The 13,308-nt window shown below is 42.8% G+C and overlaps 1 protein-coding gene across 6 annotated transcripts in view; it reads right to left on the minus strand.

Moving 5' to 3' along the window:
- Positions 1-13,308, minus strand: part of ZNF638 (zinc finger protein 638) — an 82,262-nt gene that overhangs the window by 38,996 nt on the left and 29,958 nt on the right. For 3 of the 6 annotated variants that reach the window (XM_075931065.1, XM_075931068.1, XM_075931063.1), the window contains exons 7-15: positions 9,502-9,648; positions 8,800-8,931; positions 8,410-8,468; positions 8,188-8,249; positions 7,543-7,593; positions 4,660-4,731; positions 2,543-2,758; positions 2,385-2,456; positions 2,233-2,301 (exon numbers count right to left, since the gene is read on the minus strand). In XM_075931065.1, the coding sequence (XP_075787180.1) occupies positions 2,233-2,301; positions 2,385-2,456; positions 2,543-2,758; positions 4,660-4,731; positions 7,543-7,593; positions 8,188-8,249; positions 8,410-8,468; positions 8,800-8,931; positions 9,502-9,648 (880 nt within the window). The remainder of the gene's footprint in view (positions 1-2,232; positions 2,302-2,384; positions 2,457-2,542; positions 2,759-4,659; positions 4,732-7,542; positions 7,594-8,187; positions 8,250-8,409; positions 8,469-8,799; positions 8,932-9,501; positions 9,649-13,308) is intronic. The other 3 variants (XM_075931064.1, XM_075931067.1, XM_075931066.1) reach the window with 3 other exon arrangements.

Raw genomic sequence — 13,308 nt, forward strand, 5'->3', positions numbered from 1 at the left:
ACATTTTATACAGATAGTCTTGTATGTCCTTCTTATAAATAAACTAGGGAAATGCAACCTAAATGGGGTTACTAGAAGATGGGTGCATGACAGGTTGGATGACCTTTTTCAGAGATTTATCAATAGTTCATAGTCCAGGGAGCAGTTTTGGGACCTGGTCTGTTCAGTATCTTCATCAGCGATTTAGATGATGGCATAGAGAGTACATTTAAAGTCTGTGAATGATATCAAGCTGGGAGAGGCCACAAGGGCTTTTGAGGATAGGATTAAAATTCTAAATCATCTGGGCAAACTGGAGAAGTGGTCTGAGGTAAATAGGATAAACTTCAAGAAGGACAAATGCAATCAGTTGCACACATACAGAATGGGAAATGACAGTCTAGGAAGGAGTACTGCAGAAAGGGATCAAAGGGTCATAGTGCACCACAAGCTAAATATGAATCAACAACGTGACTCTGTTGCAAAAAAACCCCACAAGTATTCTGGGGCGTATTAACAGGAGTGTTTTAAGCAAAACATAGTAAGAAATTCTTCTGCTCTACTTTGTGCTGATTAAGCCTCAACTGGAGTAGTGTGTCCCGTTTTGGGCACCATATTTCAGGCAAGATGTGGACAAATTGGAGACTATCCAGAGGAGAGCAACACACACAATTAATGGCCTAGGAAACATGATCTATGAGGGAAGATTAAAAAATTAGGATTATTTAGTGTGGAAAAAAGAAGCCTGAAAGGGATATGATAACAATGCCTGAAAGGGTGTTACAAGGAGGAGGGAGAAAAATTATTCTCCTTAACCTCTGAGGATAGGACAAGAAGCAATGGGCTTAAATAGCAGCAAGGGAGGTTTAGGTTGGACATTAGGAAAAGCTTTTTAACTGTCAGGGTGGTAAAGCACTGGAATAAATTGTCTAGGGAGGTTGTAGGGCAGGGGTGGGCAATAATTTTTGATGGGGAGCCACTCCAACATTTTGGAAAGTGGTCTAGAGCCATATTCTTCCATGGTATTAATGGAGGAGATGTGGGGTTTGGGATGGGGCTGGGTGCAGAAGGGAGCTTGGGGTAAGGGACTAGGATGCAGGAGGGAGACTGGAGTCTGAGGGACTTGGGATAAAGCAAGCGGTTGTAACCCAGGGCAGGGGACTGGAGTGCAGGAGTTTGGGATGTGACTGGGTAGGAGGGGATTGTGATCTGGGAGGGGGTATGGATGTAAGAAAGGGGACAGAGGATTTGGTTATGTTGAGTTGGGGGGGCACAGAGAGTTGGGGGCAGGAAAGGGCTGGGTTGCCAGAAGCAGGTTATGGCCAAGAGACTTACTTGTCAGCTGCTAAACTAGCCTGCCTGCAGAGCTTCAAATGTTTCCCTGCCTGCCTGCTTGCCTGACCATGTGCTTCATGAATAACTGAACCCAGGAGAGGGGGTGTGATTCTTCTTAGCTTCCTGTTATTCTAACAAGCAGCTCCCATTGACTGGTTACTTCCAGAAACCAGCCAGGTGTGGGGGAGGGGGGACAGCTTCTAAAACTTCCTCCCTCCCCTCTAGTTTTAAAACAGAAACAGGGCCCTGCAGCCACGTTTCTGCAGGGCATGCAGGACAAGCTGGGGAGCCTACCTGGGGCTCTCCACTGCCTCCGCGGGCCAGATCCAGACTACAGGCCATATTTTGCCCAGGCCTGTTGTAGAGTCTCCATCACTGGAGATATTTAAGAACAGGTTAGGCAGACATCTATCAGGGATGATCTAGATGGCACTTGACCCTGCCATGAGTGTAGGGGACTGGACTCGATCTCTTTTGGTCTCATCCAGTTATAATATTCTATGATTCCATGCTCATGCCTTTGCTCTAGCCACTTGTAAATAAGTAACTCATGATCCACTGAGTGCTACATATGAAAAGTGCTACTGTATAAGTAGGGATGTAAATTCCTGATTAATCAGTTAACTGGTTAAACTAACTGTTAACTGACTAAGTGGGATCCAGCCCCGGGGGGCTGCTACTGGCATCAGTGGCAATAGGAGGCTTCCAGCTCCATGGGGGCAGCCCTCAGCCCGCCTGTACTGGGTAAAGCATCAGCCAGTAAAGGTGATCCTTACCAGGTGACCCGTTCGTTACCTGTCCACATCCCAATATATAAGAGGTAAGTATTATATATCTTCAGGGTGCATATTTTGTCATTAGTTTTTCCCTAGCCCCAGCTGCAAAAAAGTGCTCATGTGTTTCTCTCCGTGAACCTACTTGAAACATTTTCCTTTTTGGTACTCTCAGTTGTCTTCACTTCCACGATGCTCTTGGCATCAAGATTTTCTATTAAAAAAATATTCCCATTTAGTTTGCAAAAACAGTCAGATTTATGATAGAAGCAAAAAACAATTCAGACTGAAGTTTACCTTCACTGGCTGTCGATTCCATAGATTGATTTGACTCCACCTCCACTGTGGGAGTCAGTGTAATTTTCTCTGCTAGAACAATTTTAAAGGAGCTGTCAGATCAACAGTAATTACACAAAACTTAATACATTTAAGATAGCGTATCATTACAAACTTACCTTGCACAGTTACTGGCTTACTAATTTCTTTGACCTCATCCTGTCCAGCTTTCTTACATTCTGTGGTCTTCCTAGCCTCTACAGCCTTCTTAGATTCTGCAGTCGTCTTATTCTCAACAGTCCGCTTTGGATCTGCTACTTTCTTAGTTTTTGTATCCTTCTTTTTGGCTTCTAAAGACTTTTTAGGATCAATACGCTTCTTTTCATTAAGTTTTGCTGTGTTGGAAAAGGGAGAATGAAGCATTCATTATTTCAACATTTAAATTGTCTAATTTGCAAACAAAGATAGAATACGAGGAGAGATTAAAGAGACTAGGACTTCTCAGCTTGGAAAAGAGGAGACTAAGGGGGGATATGATAGAGGTCTATAAAATAATGAGTGGTGTGGAGAAAGTGAATAAGGAAAAATTATTTACTTGTTCCCATAATATAAGAACTAGGGGCCATCAAATTAAACTAATGGGCAGCAGATTTAAAACAAATAAAAGGAAGTTCTTCTTCACACAGCGCATAGTCAACCTGTGGAACTCCTTGCCGGAGGAGGTTGTGAAGGCTAGGACTGTAACAGGGTTTAAAAGAGAACTAGATAAATTCATGGAGGTTAAGTCCATTAATGGCTATTAGCCAGGATGGGTAAGGAATAGTGTCCCTGGCTTCTGTTTGTCAGAGGGTGGAGATGGATGGCAGGAGAGAGATCGCTTGATCATTACTTGTTCAGTGCACTCCCTCTGGGGCACCTGGCATTGGCCACTGTCGGCAGACAGGATGCTAGGCTGGATGGACCTTTGGTCTGACCCAGTCTTATACAGCTCTAGGCACGGGTGCAATGGGCTCTATTTCGTAGGTTTTATGTCCCGCTGGGACCTCATATTTTAAATGTTTATATATATATTTGTCCTGTGTTTTTCAAAAAAATTTGCAAGCCACCTCAAATATTTTAAATAGAGGGGCAGGGTTAAAATAAATAAATAAATAAAAATAAACAAACAAAGCAAGCAAGCAAGTTCTGATCAAGGGCATAAGAGATTTAGATGCACCTGAATTGGTGCAGCCACAGGACAGCACTTAAAGAACTGATCTCTGTTTTCACAATGCCCAAGCGTACAGAAGATATCCAGTAGTTACTAATCATTACTATTTTCTGATGATTAAGACTCTGATAAGTAGGCTTTCCAATAAGTATAGGCACTTTATTCAGAAATATGCCAAATCCTGGCAGTGAGGGATGCTACTCTTGACTCAGTTCATTATCAGAACCTAGGATTCCAGGTGTCTGTTCTTTTCAAATAAGCATACTTGTGAGGAGAAAATGAGGCTGTCTACACACTGGCGCGATCTTGCGCCAAAGCGGCCGTTCTCGCGCAAAAACTTGCTGCCTGTCTACACTGGCCGTGTGTTCTTGCGCAAGTAAACTGACGTTCTACTGTATAAAATCAGGGCTTCTTGTGCAAGAACTATGATGCTCTTGCTCAGAGGCCAGTGTAGACAGGCAACATGAATTTCTTGCGCAAGAAAGCCCCATGGTTAAAATGGCCATCAGAGCTTTCTTGCTCAAGAGAGCGTCTACACTGGCATGGTTGCTCTTGTGCAAAAGCACATGCCAGTGTAGGCGCTCTCTTCTGGAAGCGTTTTTGCACATGAACTCTTCTGCAAAAGAGTTCTTGTGCAAGAAGCTGCCAGTGTAGACATAGCCTGAGAGTTCTAAGACTAGTGTTTCCAAAACTGGGGGAGGAGATGGGAAGTCAGCAGAATGCCAAAGGCTAATCTTGGGAAATGGGGTTGAAAAGAGCTATGGCAACAGCTCAATGACTCTAGTCTCCCAATGCAAATATGTGGGTATAAGAATGGCCCATTTCTTGAAACCTACCCCTTCCCTCCCTACTCCTGTAGGCAAGGGTTATGCACTGTTTGCAAAAAGCACTTAAGCACTGGTGCCATCATAAAACAATTGCTGCCAACAACATCCTGGGACAACTGAGGCATGATGCAATCTATTAAAATGGGGACTCCAAGGAGCAAGAATCTGGGTGGGACACTTTGCCTAACGAGCTTGTTTTAGAATTACAACAATTTCTGTATGTTTTCATTGAAAAGGTGAAAATTCTCATATGCCTTACCTGACGTGGTTGAAGTTTTCTTAGCTTTACTATCTGTCTGCATCACCTTTTTTTTGGTCACTTCATGTTTACCTAAGTAAAATATTTATAACTTAAGAACTCAATATAAGTAGGGGTTCTCAAACTGGCCTGAAGTAGTAATAACCAAATGGATATTTGGTTTCAGCTTTTTGCACCATACCCCCCACTATAAATACTGTTCCAGCACTCCTGAATATAAGTGGATATTATTACTTCTAATTAGTGGTATACAATTCACAGGACTTGCTTCATCCTTGACTGAAATGCAGCCAGCTCTGGAGTAAAAAGAGGCAACTATTGAACATTGCACATCAATACTACAACAGAGGCAAGAATCCCAACAGTAACCGCAGAGGGAGTTAGATAAGCAAAATGCAATTACTGGAATTGAAATTAGGTGAGGACATTAAAGTTAAACCCCATTCTTATAAAAAGTATCATGAGCTTTCGTGGGCACAACCCACTTCTTCAGATGACAGGAGTGTTAGAAGTCCAGATCCAAGAATAAATAAGGGAAGTGGGAGGGCGGGGAGGAAAAAAGAAGACAGTGAGTAGATAAGCTTCAGAAGGATAGCCGAGTTAGTCTGTAACAGAAAAACTAAAAAAAATAGTCTAGTAGCACCTTAAAGACTAAATAGTTACCAGAGGCTGATAACCAACCTATGAAGGTGCTAATGGTTCTTAAGTCATTAACATGTGGAAGATAATGTGCCAGCCATCTGGTTCATACCATTTGCATAAGAATTAAACTTGTGAATGAAGTTAAGTTCCAACCCTTCTAGCACTCCTAGCTACCAAAACTACAAACCATGAGTAATATACCTGAAAATACCATCCTGACCACCATGGATGTAGAAGCTCTTTACACCAACATTCCACATGAAGATGGATTACAGGCTAACACTGCACACCTAGTTACAGGGCTCTGTGACTTTGTCCTCACCCACTACTTCCAATTCGGAGACAATTTGTATCTTCAAGTCAGCGGCACAGCCATGGGCACCTGCATGGCACCACAATATGCCAAAGTCTTTATGGCTGACCTTGAACAATGTTTCCTCAGCTCTCACCCCCTACCACCCTTACTCTACTTGCACTACATTGATGACAATCTCCATCATATGGACCCATGGGAAAGAGACCCTTGAAGAATTTCACAGGGATTTCAACAACTTCCACCCCACCATCAACCTCAGCCTGCATCAGTCCACATAAGAAATCCACTTCCTTGACACTACAGTACAATTAAAGGATGGAAAAATTTCCACCACCCTATACCGGAAACCTACCGACTGCTACACTTACCTTCATGCCTCTAGCTTCCATCCCAGACACATTTCTCAATCTACTGTATACAGCCAAGCGCTAAGATACAACCAGATTTGCTCTAATCCCACAGACAGAGACAAACACCTATAGGAGCTACGCAGAGCATTCTTAAAACTGAAATACCCACCCGGAGACGTAAAAGACAGATCGACAGAGCCAAAAAAAGTACCCAGACACAAACTACTTCAAGACAGGCCCAAGAGAGAAAACAATAGAATTCCACTCATCATCACCTACAGCCCACAACGCATTATCAACAAACTACAACCTATCCTGGAACATGACCCCTCACTCTCAGAGGCCTTGTGCGGGGGGGGGGGGGGGGGGAATTCTCACTTACAGACAACCCCCTAACTTCAAACAGATTCTTTCCAGTAACCACCCAACACACCTCCATCATAATCATCCTGGAACCCACCCCTGTAATCAGCCCCAGTGCCAACTCCGCCCACACATCTATACCACCAATTTCATTACTGGATCCAACCACATCAGCCACCAAGTCAGAGGCTCACTTAACTGAACATCTACTAATGTGATCTATGCCATCAAATGCCAGCAATGCCTCACTGCAACGTATACTGGCCAAACTGGACAGTCTCTGCGGGAAAGAATTAATGGACACAAATCAGATATCCCAATAGAGCAATTCACAAAAACCTGTTGGAGAACACTTTAATCTTCTGGACACTCATTAATGGATCTTCAAGTCGCCTTTTGTTTCAGACCAATTCCACAAGTCAAATGCACAGAGAAGGGTTGAACTTAACTTCATTCACAGGTTTAATTCTTATGCAAATGGTATGCACAAGGATATTGGATGGCTCACACATTATCTTCCACATATTAATGACTTAAACCAAACCAAACCAAACCAAACCAAACCAACCAACCAATGAAGGTGCTAACAGTTCTTATCAGCTTCTTGTAGCTATTTGGTCTTTAAGGTGCTATTAGACTATTTGTTTTTTTTAGTTTTTCCTGTTACAGACTACCTTGGCTACCTCTCTGAAGCTTATCTACTCAACGGACTCTTTTTTTTCTTCCTCCCCCTCCTTTTCCCTCCCTTATTTATTCTTGGATCTGGATCTCTAACATTCCTGTCATCTGAAGAAGTAGGTTGTGCCCATGAAAGCTCATGATACCATCTACTTGTTTTGTCAGTCTTTTAAGATGCTACTAGACTATTTGTTGTTTTTTAAGTTTTTCCTGTTACAGACCAACACAGCTACCCTCTCTGAAGCTTACAAAAAGTGTTCTTAATGATCACTAGTAATCAGAATCTCACTTTTACACCTTAACTGAAAAAAACAGCCACTAAGGCACTGGATTCAATAATGATACAAGGAAAGCACCCCCAACTAAATTAACAACAACATGTATTAATACACCTGACTGGTTTTCCAATCAAATACTAACTTGTTCCCATCCTGTTTAAGAGTAGCTTGAGAAAGCGGAAGGAATACCACCTGGCGATATGGCTATTTAGTTACTTTCAAATGCATATTTTTTTAACAAAAATCTAAAACCTACCAGCAAGTTTAACTGCTCTTGTTGTGGTTTGTCCAGTTTTTGTTAATTTTGCTGAAGTAACAAGAAAAATGTGTCATTAGAAATCCTAAAGCAGAAGACTATTTTCACTTTTAAAACATGACAAAGCCTTGCACCAAAAAGTTATAAAGCCCTATCTTAGCAATGGTCTTCAATATTTCAAAAGAGTAGTAGCACACTGACAGATCAAAGCTAGGTGTGCACAGGTATCTAGAAGGGAGCATAAAGCACCTTGCAGCAGTGTCTCCTGAGGGGAATAACTGATCAGCACGTGTATGTATCTCGGAGGTGGCTACTGCTTATGGGGCTAATCGACAGCCTATTAAATTAATAGAAAAAACACTGATTTTATAGGACCATAAATACCATACTCGTCTTTCACAGATAAAAGCATACAACTGGTTATCTAAAACTTATTGGAACGTAAGGAGTTAGGGATGCATTAAACCACATGCCCCCTCAAGAAAGTTATTATAAGAGGAAATTTCAGGGACAGATTGTTTCCTTGTCTCCGCTTCGGGCCTGCTTTCAGGTCACAACCACAATAAGTAAAAAAAAAAAAAAAAAAAAAAAAACTATTAGCCAAGGACGAGAAAAGGGAAATATCAGAAAGTGACTGGAACTCACCTGCAGAAACAGCTGCAGTAGCAGATTTAATCTTCTTAATAGTAGCACTATTTCCCTCTTTTCTAATACGAGAAAGAAACAGGATCAGAGAGGACAGTAAGTTTTTAAAAAACAATTTCACAAATGTGAAAACAGAAAGAAAATGCATTTCCGTTTTGCATTTTACTATTTTGAAGAACTACAAGCAAAAGGTGGTAGTTGCTATGCACGCATCTCACTTACTTTGTACTCAATGCTGCTTTTTTTATACTCTGTGTCATCTTCTTTACACTTACTTTGACCTGTAATTTATGTAAAGAATATGAAATAAACCTTTACTGTGTTTTCTACATCTTGCTATTTACCACAGACTACATTTTTTATGGCTTGGAAAAAAATATTACATTAATCCCATTTATCCATAAACATACATCTTTTTCCATAAGTAAGACAAAAAAACCACAAGAACTGGAATCAGATAGAGTTACATTTTTTTAAAACTACTATTCTTCCACAGAGGGAGATCCGTACAAATCTAATTGCTCAAAGCAATCTGTGGTATTAATAATTTTCTAAAGCTATTGTAAGAATGCAACAACAAAACATTACCCTAATCTCCAACATACTACTTACCTGGCCAGGAAGTATTTTTGGCTTTTCTGCTATACTTATTTTCACACGCTTCCCATTTACCAGCACCGGCGCTGTTTCACCATACTTCACAGCTGCTACCACTGCCTCTTTATAGTTCATTTCTAGGAAGGCCTACAATAAATTGCAAGTTTCTTTTGAAATATTTGCTATATAGTTGAAAGCTGAAACAAATTATATTTTGTTTTAGGAAATCTGTTCCACTATTTGATCTGAGGAAGTGGGTCTGGCCCACGAAAGCTCATCACCTAATAAACCATCTTGTAAGTCTTTAAAATGCTACATAGTTCTGGTTTTTGTTCACACCATGTGATCCTTAAGGAAAATACACACACAAGTCTGAAATTTGTTGAAAAATATCTGGATTAGAGTTTTATAGGAAGAAACTTTTAAGATGTATCCAATATCTAGACAATTCAACAATTCTCAGCTCAGAAAACAAGCAAGACTTATTTTCACATTGACAGAACTAACATGCCTGGTTCTTGCAAGACTGCCTATGGCATCTTTAATGTCTAAAACTGGTTAACTGTCCTCATAGTCAAAGAACTTTGGAACAGAGAACTGACAGGATTCCATTGATCAGCATATTTTATTACTACGTTAAGAGCATTGTACATTTAAGGCACTGTAAGTATGGCATACAGATTTCACATCTTGATAGGCACCTCAGAACATGCTTACCTCATTTCTAGAGCGAAGCACCAGGAAGTCACTCACTTTACCAAATGGCTGAACAATTTTTTTAATATCTTGATCTGAAAAGCCATCATCAGGCAAATCTGTTATATGAAGAACTGTGCCACAACTCAAAAGTTTCTCTCTCAATAACTGTAAAAAAAAAAAAAAAAAAAAAAAACAATTTTCTAAGCCGCATATTAAAAAAAATGCTTTGAATGAAAATCATTCCAAGTTTGAAAGCAGATAGACTGGTAAGTTTACTCTAGTATTAAACAAAACTGCCAAAAGTTGACTGTAAATCCATCCTCTCTTCTTTTGTAAATACGTCTAACCCTGTTTTAACTTACCTGTAAAACATGGTGTGGGAACACAGTATAATGCAACATTAATTTTATGACCTATTTTGAATAAGAGGACTCAGATTTTCAAAAAGTGTTAAAGTTTTAAAATCCTTTTATGTTGTTCGGTCTTATCAGGAGCTTCACAGGTTCAAAATACTACAAACGTCATTAGTGTCATGTGGATATCATCTTTTTAATTTATTTTTATCCTGTTTAGAAAGATAACGTTCTCTTTGTTGTACACTTTGGTGACAGGAAAGTACTTGCTTCTAGCAGCATGACCAGTTGTATCCATCACAGTTAAACAGTGGTAAATAAAAATATTTAAAAAATCTGCAGATCACACACTAGGGATGTGTAAACGTGTACACGGTTAACCGATGGGCCTGGGTTTCACCCATTCTCCCCGCCCCCACCCCAGCTGCTGTCTCTGTATTAATACATTTATGAGACCAGAGGTTATATGGTTAAATTATTCAACTGGCACCCAGAAGATCTGGGCAGGCAAATCTAATCTTTCCTTTACCTGCTGTGTCTATTTAGACTAAGTTACTCTGGACACGGTCTGTTTCTTACCGGTGCTTAACACAATGGGGGCCCAATTTCAGCTGGGGCCTTTAGATCAGGGGTGGGAAAGAGGCTGCCAGCAGGCTGGATCCAGCCTGCCAAGTCACCAGATCTGGCCCGCAGCCAGCCAGCCAGAACCCTTAGGCAGACAGCAGCTCACGCTTTAAACAGCTGGCTGCTGTCCACTCTGGACGGCTGGGGAGGGAGGAGGGAGGCTATGCACACTGCCCCTGCACCGCAGCAAAATCTCTCAGCTCCCATTGCCATTTTCTAGCCAATAGGAGCTGAGAAATTTTGCTGGGGGCAGGGGCAGCACATGAAGCCTCCCTTTTTCCCTATGCCCGGAACAGAACCACATGGAGAAGCCAGCCAACAAACTTTATCAAAGAGACAGACAGCCTGCCTCAGGTTCCTGCAGGGCTGCTGGCTAGGAGCCACCTAGGTAACTGCCTCCCAGCCAGAGCCTGCCTCTGGCACCAAAACCCACTCTTCCCCCACAACTACCTGCCCAGGTCACTACACAAAACCTCTGTACCCCTTTCCCCCTTCTCCCAGGTCACAAATCCCTCCCAGACCCTGTACCCCTCCTATATCCCTCCCCAAGTCCAGAATTCTCTCTTGCACCCTTACCCTCTCCTGGATCCTGCACCCCAAGCTCCAGCCCCAAATCACAACCCCGTCCTTTACCCAAACTCTCCCTCAGACCCCACGCCCCTTCCTTCACCCCAGACTCCCTACTCCAAACTCCCTTCTGCACCAAAGCTCCGTCCCAAACCTTATACTCCCTCCACAGAAGTTCAGCCCTTGTCCTCTTGGCATGGCCCCCCATTAAAAATTAGTGCCCACCCCTGCTCACCCCTGCTTTAGATACTACTGTAATATACATTGTTAATGCAAACATAAATGAATGAATAAGGACTATGGATTAAACAGTATTGAAACAAGCACTACAAAAAATGCCTAGAGAGAGATCTTGGAGTCATTGTGGATACTTCTCTGAAAATACATTCGATGTGCAGCAGCAGTCAAAAAGCAAACAGAACGTTAGGAATCGTTAAAAAGGCATAGAGAATAAGACAGTATCTTATTGCCTTTGTATAAAACCATGATATGCCCACATCTTGAATACTGCATACTGATGTGATCATCTCGTTTCAAAAAAGCTCTCCGGGCATTGGAAAAGGTTCAGAAAAGGGCAACAAAAATTATTAGGGGTTTGAAACGGGTCCCACATGAAGCAAGATTAAAAAGACTGGGACTTTTCATCTTAGAAAAGAGGAGACGGGGGGGAGGGGAGGGACGACAAATATGATAGAGGTCTATAAAATCATGACTGGTGTGGAAAAAGTGAATAAGGAAAAATTATTTACTTGTTCCCATAACATAAGAACTAGGGGGTCACCAAATTAAATTAATAGGCAGCAGGTTTAAAACAAACAAAAGCAAGTTTTTCTTCATGCAGCGCACAGTCAACCTGTGGAACTCCTTGCCAGAGGATGTTGCAAAAATCAGGACTTTAACATGGTTCAAAAAAGAATTTAGATAAATTCATGGAAGTTAGGTCCATCAATGGCTAATTAGTCAGGATAGGTAGGAATGGTGTCCCTAGCCTCTGTTTGTCAGAGGCTGGAAATGGGTGAAAGGGGGGCATCACATGATGATTCTGTGTTCTGTTCACTCCCTCTGGGGCATCTGGTATTGGCCACTGTTGGAAGACAGGACACTGGACTAGACGGACCTTTGGCCTGACCCAGTATCACCATACGTATGCTCTATTAATTGGTCAACAGTGCATTGTTCCTATTTCTAAGGCCCGAAAAGTAAACTCATGCCTGGAAAGCTGTCAGAGTCAGAGGTCAGAATGACCTATATGCATCTCCAAAATAATTTTCGGCTTTCAATATATTGTGTTGCAGTGTTGTTCCCTCTAATGTCTCCATTCACAGGCAGAACCAATTTTGTTGCTCTGTGCACTGAGGCTTGTGAGGATTTGCACCAACAGAAGAAACACATGCTGCCAGCTGTGGCTGCTCTGATAATTCATCGGGCAGCATTTGACTCTCTCCTGGGAGGTGGCTGTCCAAGCGCTCAGCTTACAGGGAACACTGTGTTGCAGTAGTGTTTATCAAGCTCACTAGCAAACAGTAAATTGCTACATTTAGACTATAATCTCTACTATACAAAGCCAACAAACCAGCTGTTTCAAGGGAACAATTACACCTTTTTCCACATGATCCCCTTGAAGATGAGACATACAGGTTGGACCTCCCTGGTCTGGCACTGCTGAGGCCAGGTATGGTCAATGCTCCCCTGCTGGCTGTCCCACTCCCAAGCTGCCAAGGCTGGGGTTCCTGCTCGCTGCTGCCGGGTATTCCCCAGGTTCCCCTGCCAAGCCACACAGACACCACCACCCCTGCTGCCACTGGGGATTCCCCAGGGCTCCCCATCCAAGACTCACCTGCTGCCGCCAGGCCCCGCTGCCACTGGGGGTTCTCTGGCTGGGAACACCCAGCCACACCAGCCCCACTACCACTGGGAATTCCAGGGTTCCTCATCTGGGATTCCTTGGCCCCAATAACGCCAGGGAGTTCCCCAGCCCTGTCTGGGGCCACCCAGCTGCCTGGCTCACAGCTCGCTGGATGTTTCCCAGGGTTCCCTGGCTGGGGATGCCCAGCCACCACCAGCCCCACTGCTGGAGCCAGTCCTGCTCCCGCTGGGGCTTCCCCGAGGCTTCCTGGCCACCACCTTACCCTGCTGCAGCAAGGGGTTCTCCAGGTGGGGAAGGGTCTCCCCATTTGCTTCCTGGTCTGGCTAACATCAGGGGTTCCCTGGCCAGGGAGGGAACTCCCTGTTCATAGCCTGGTCCTACTAATGATGGGGGTTCTCCAGCTGGGCCGCGGCT

Source organism: Pelodiscus sinensis, chromosome 5 (genome assembly GCF_049634645.1).
Source record: "Pelodiscus sinensis isolate JC-2024 chromosome 5, ASM4963464v1, whole genome shotgun sequence".
In the NCBI taxonomy this organism is placed as follows: domain Eukaryota; kingdom Metazoa; phylum Chordata; order Testudines; family Trionychidae; genus Pelodiscus; species Pelodiscus sinensis.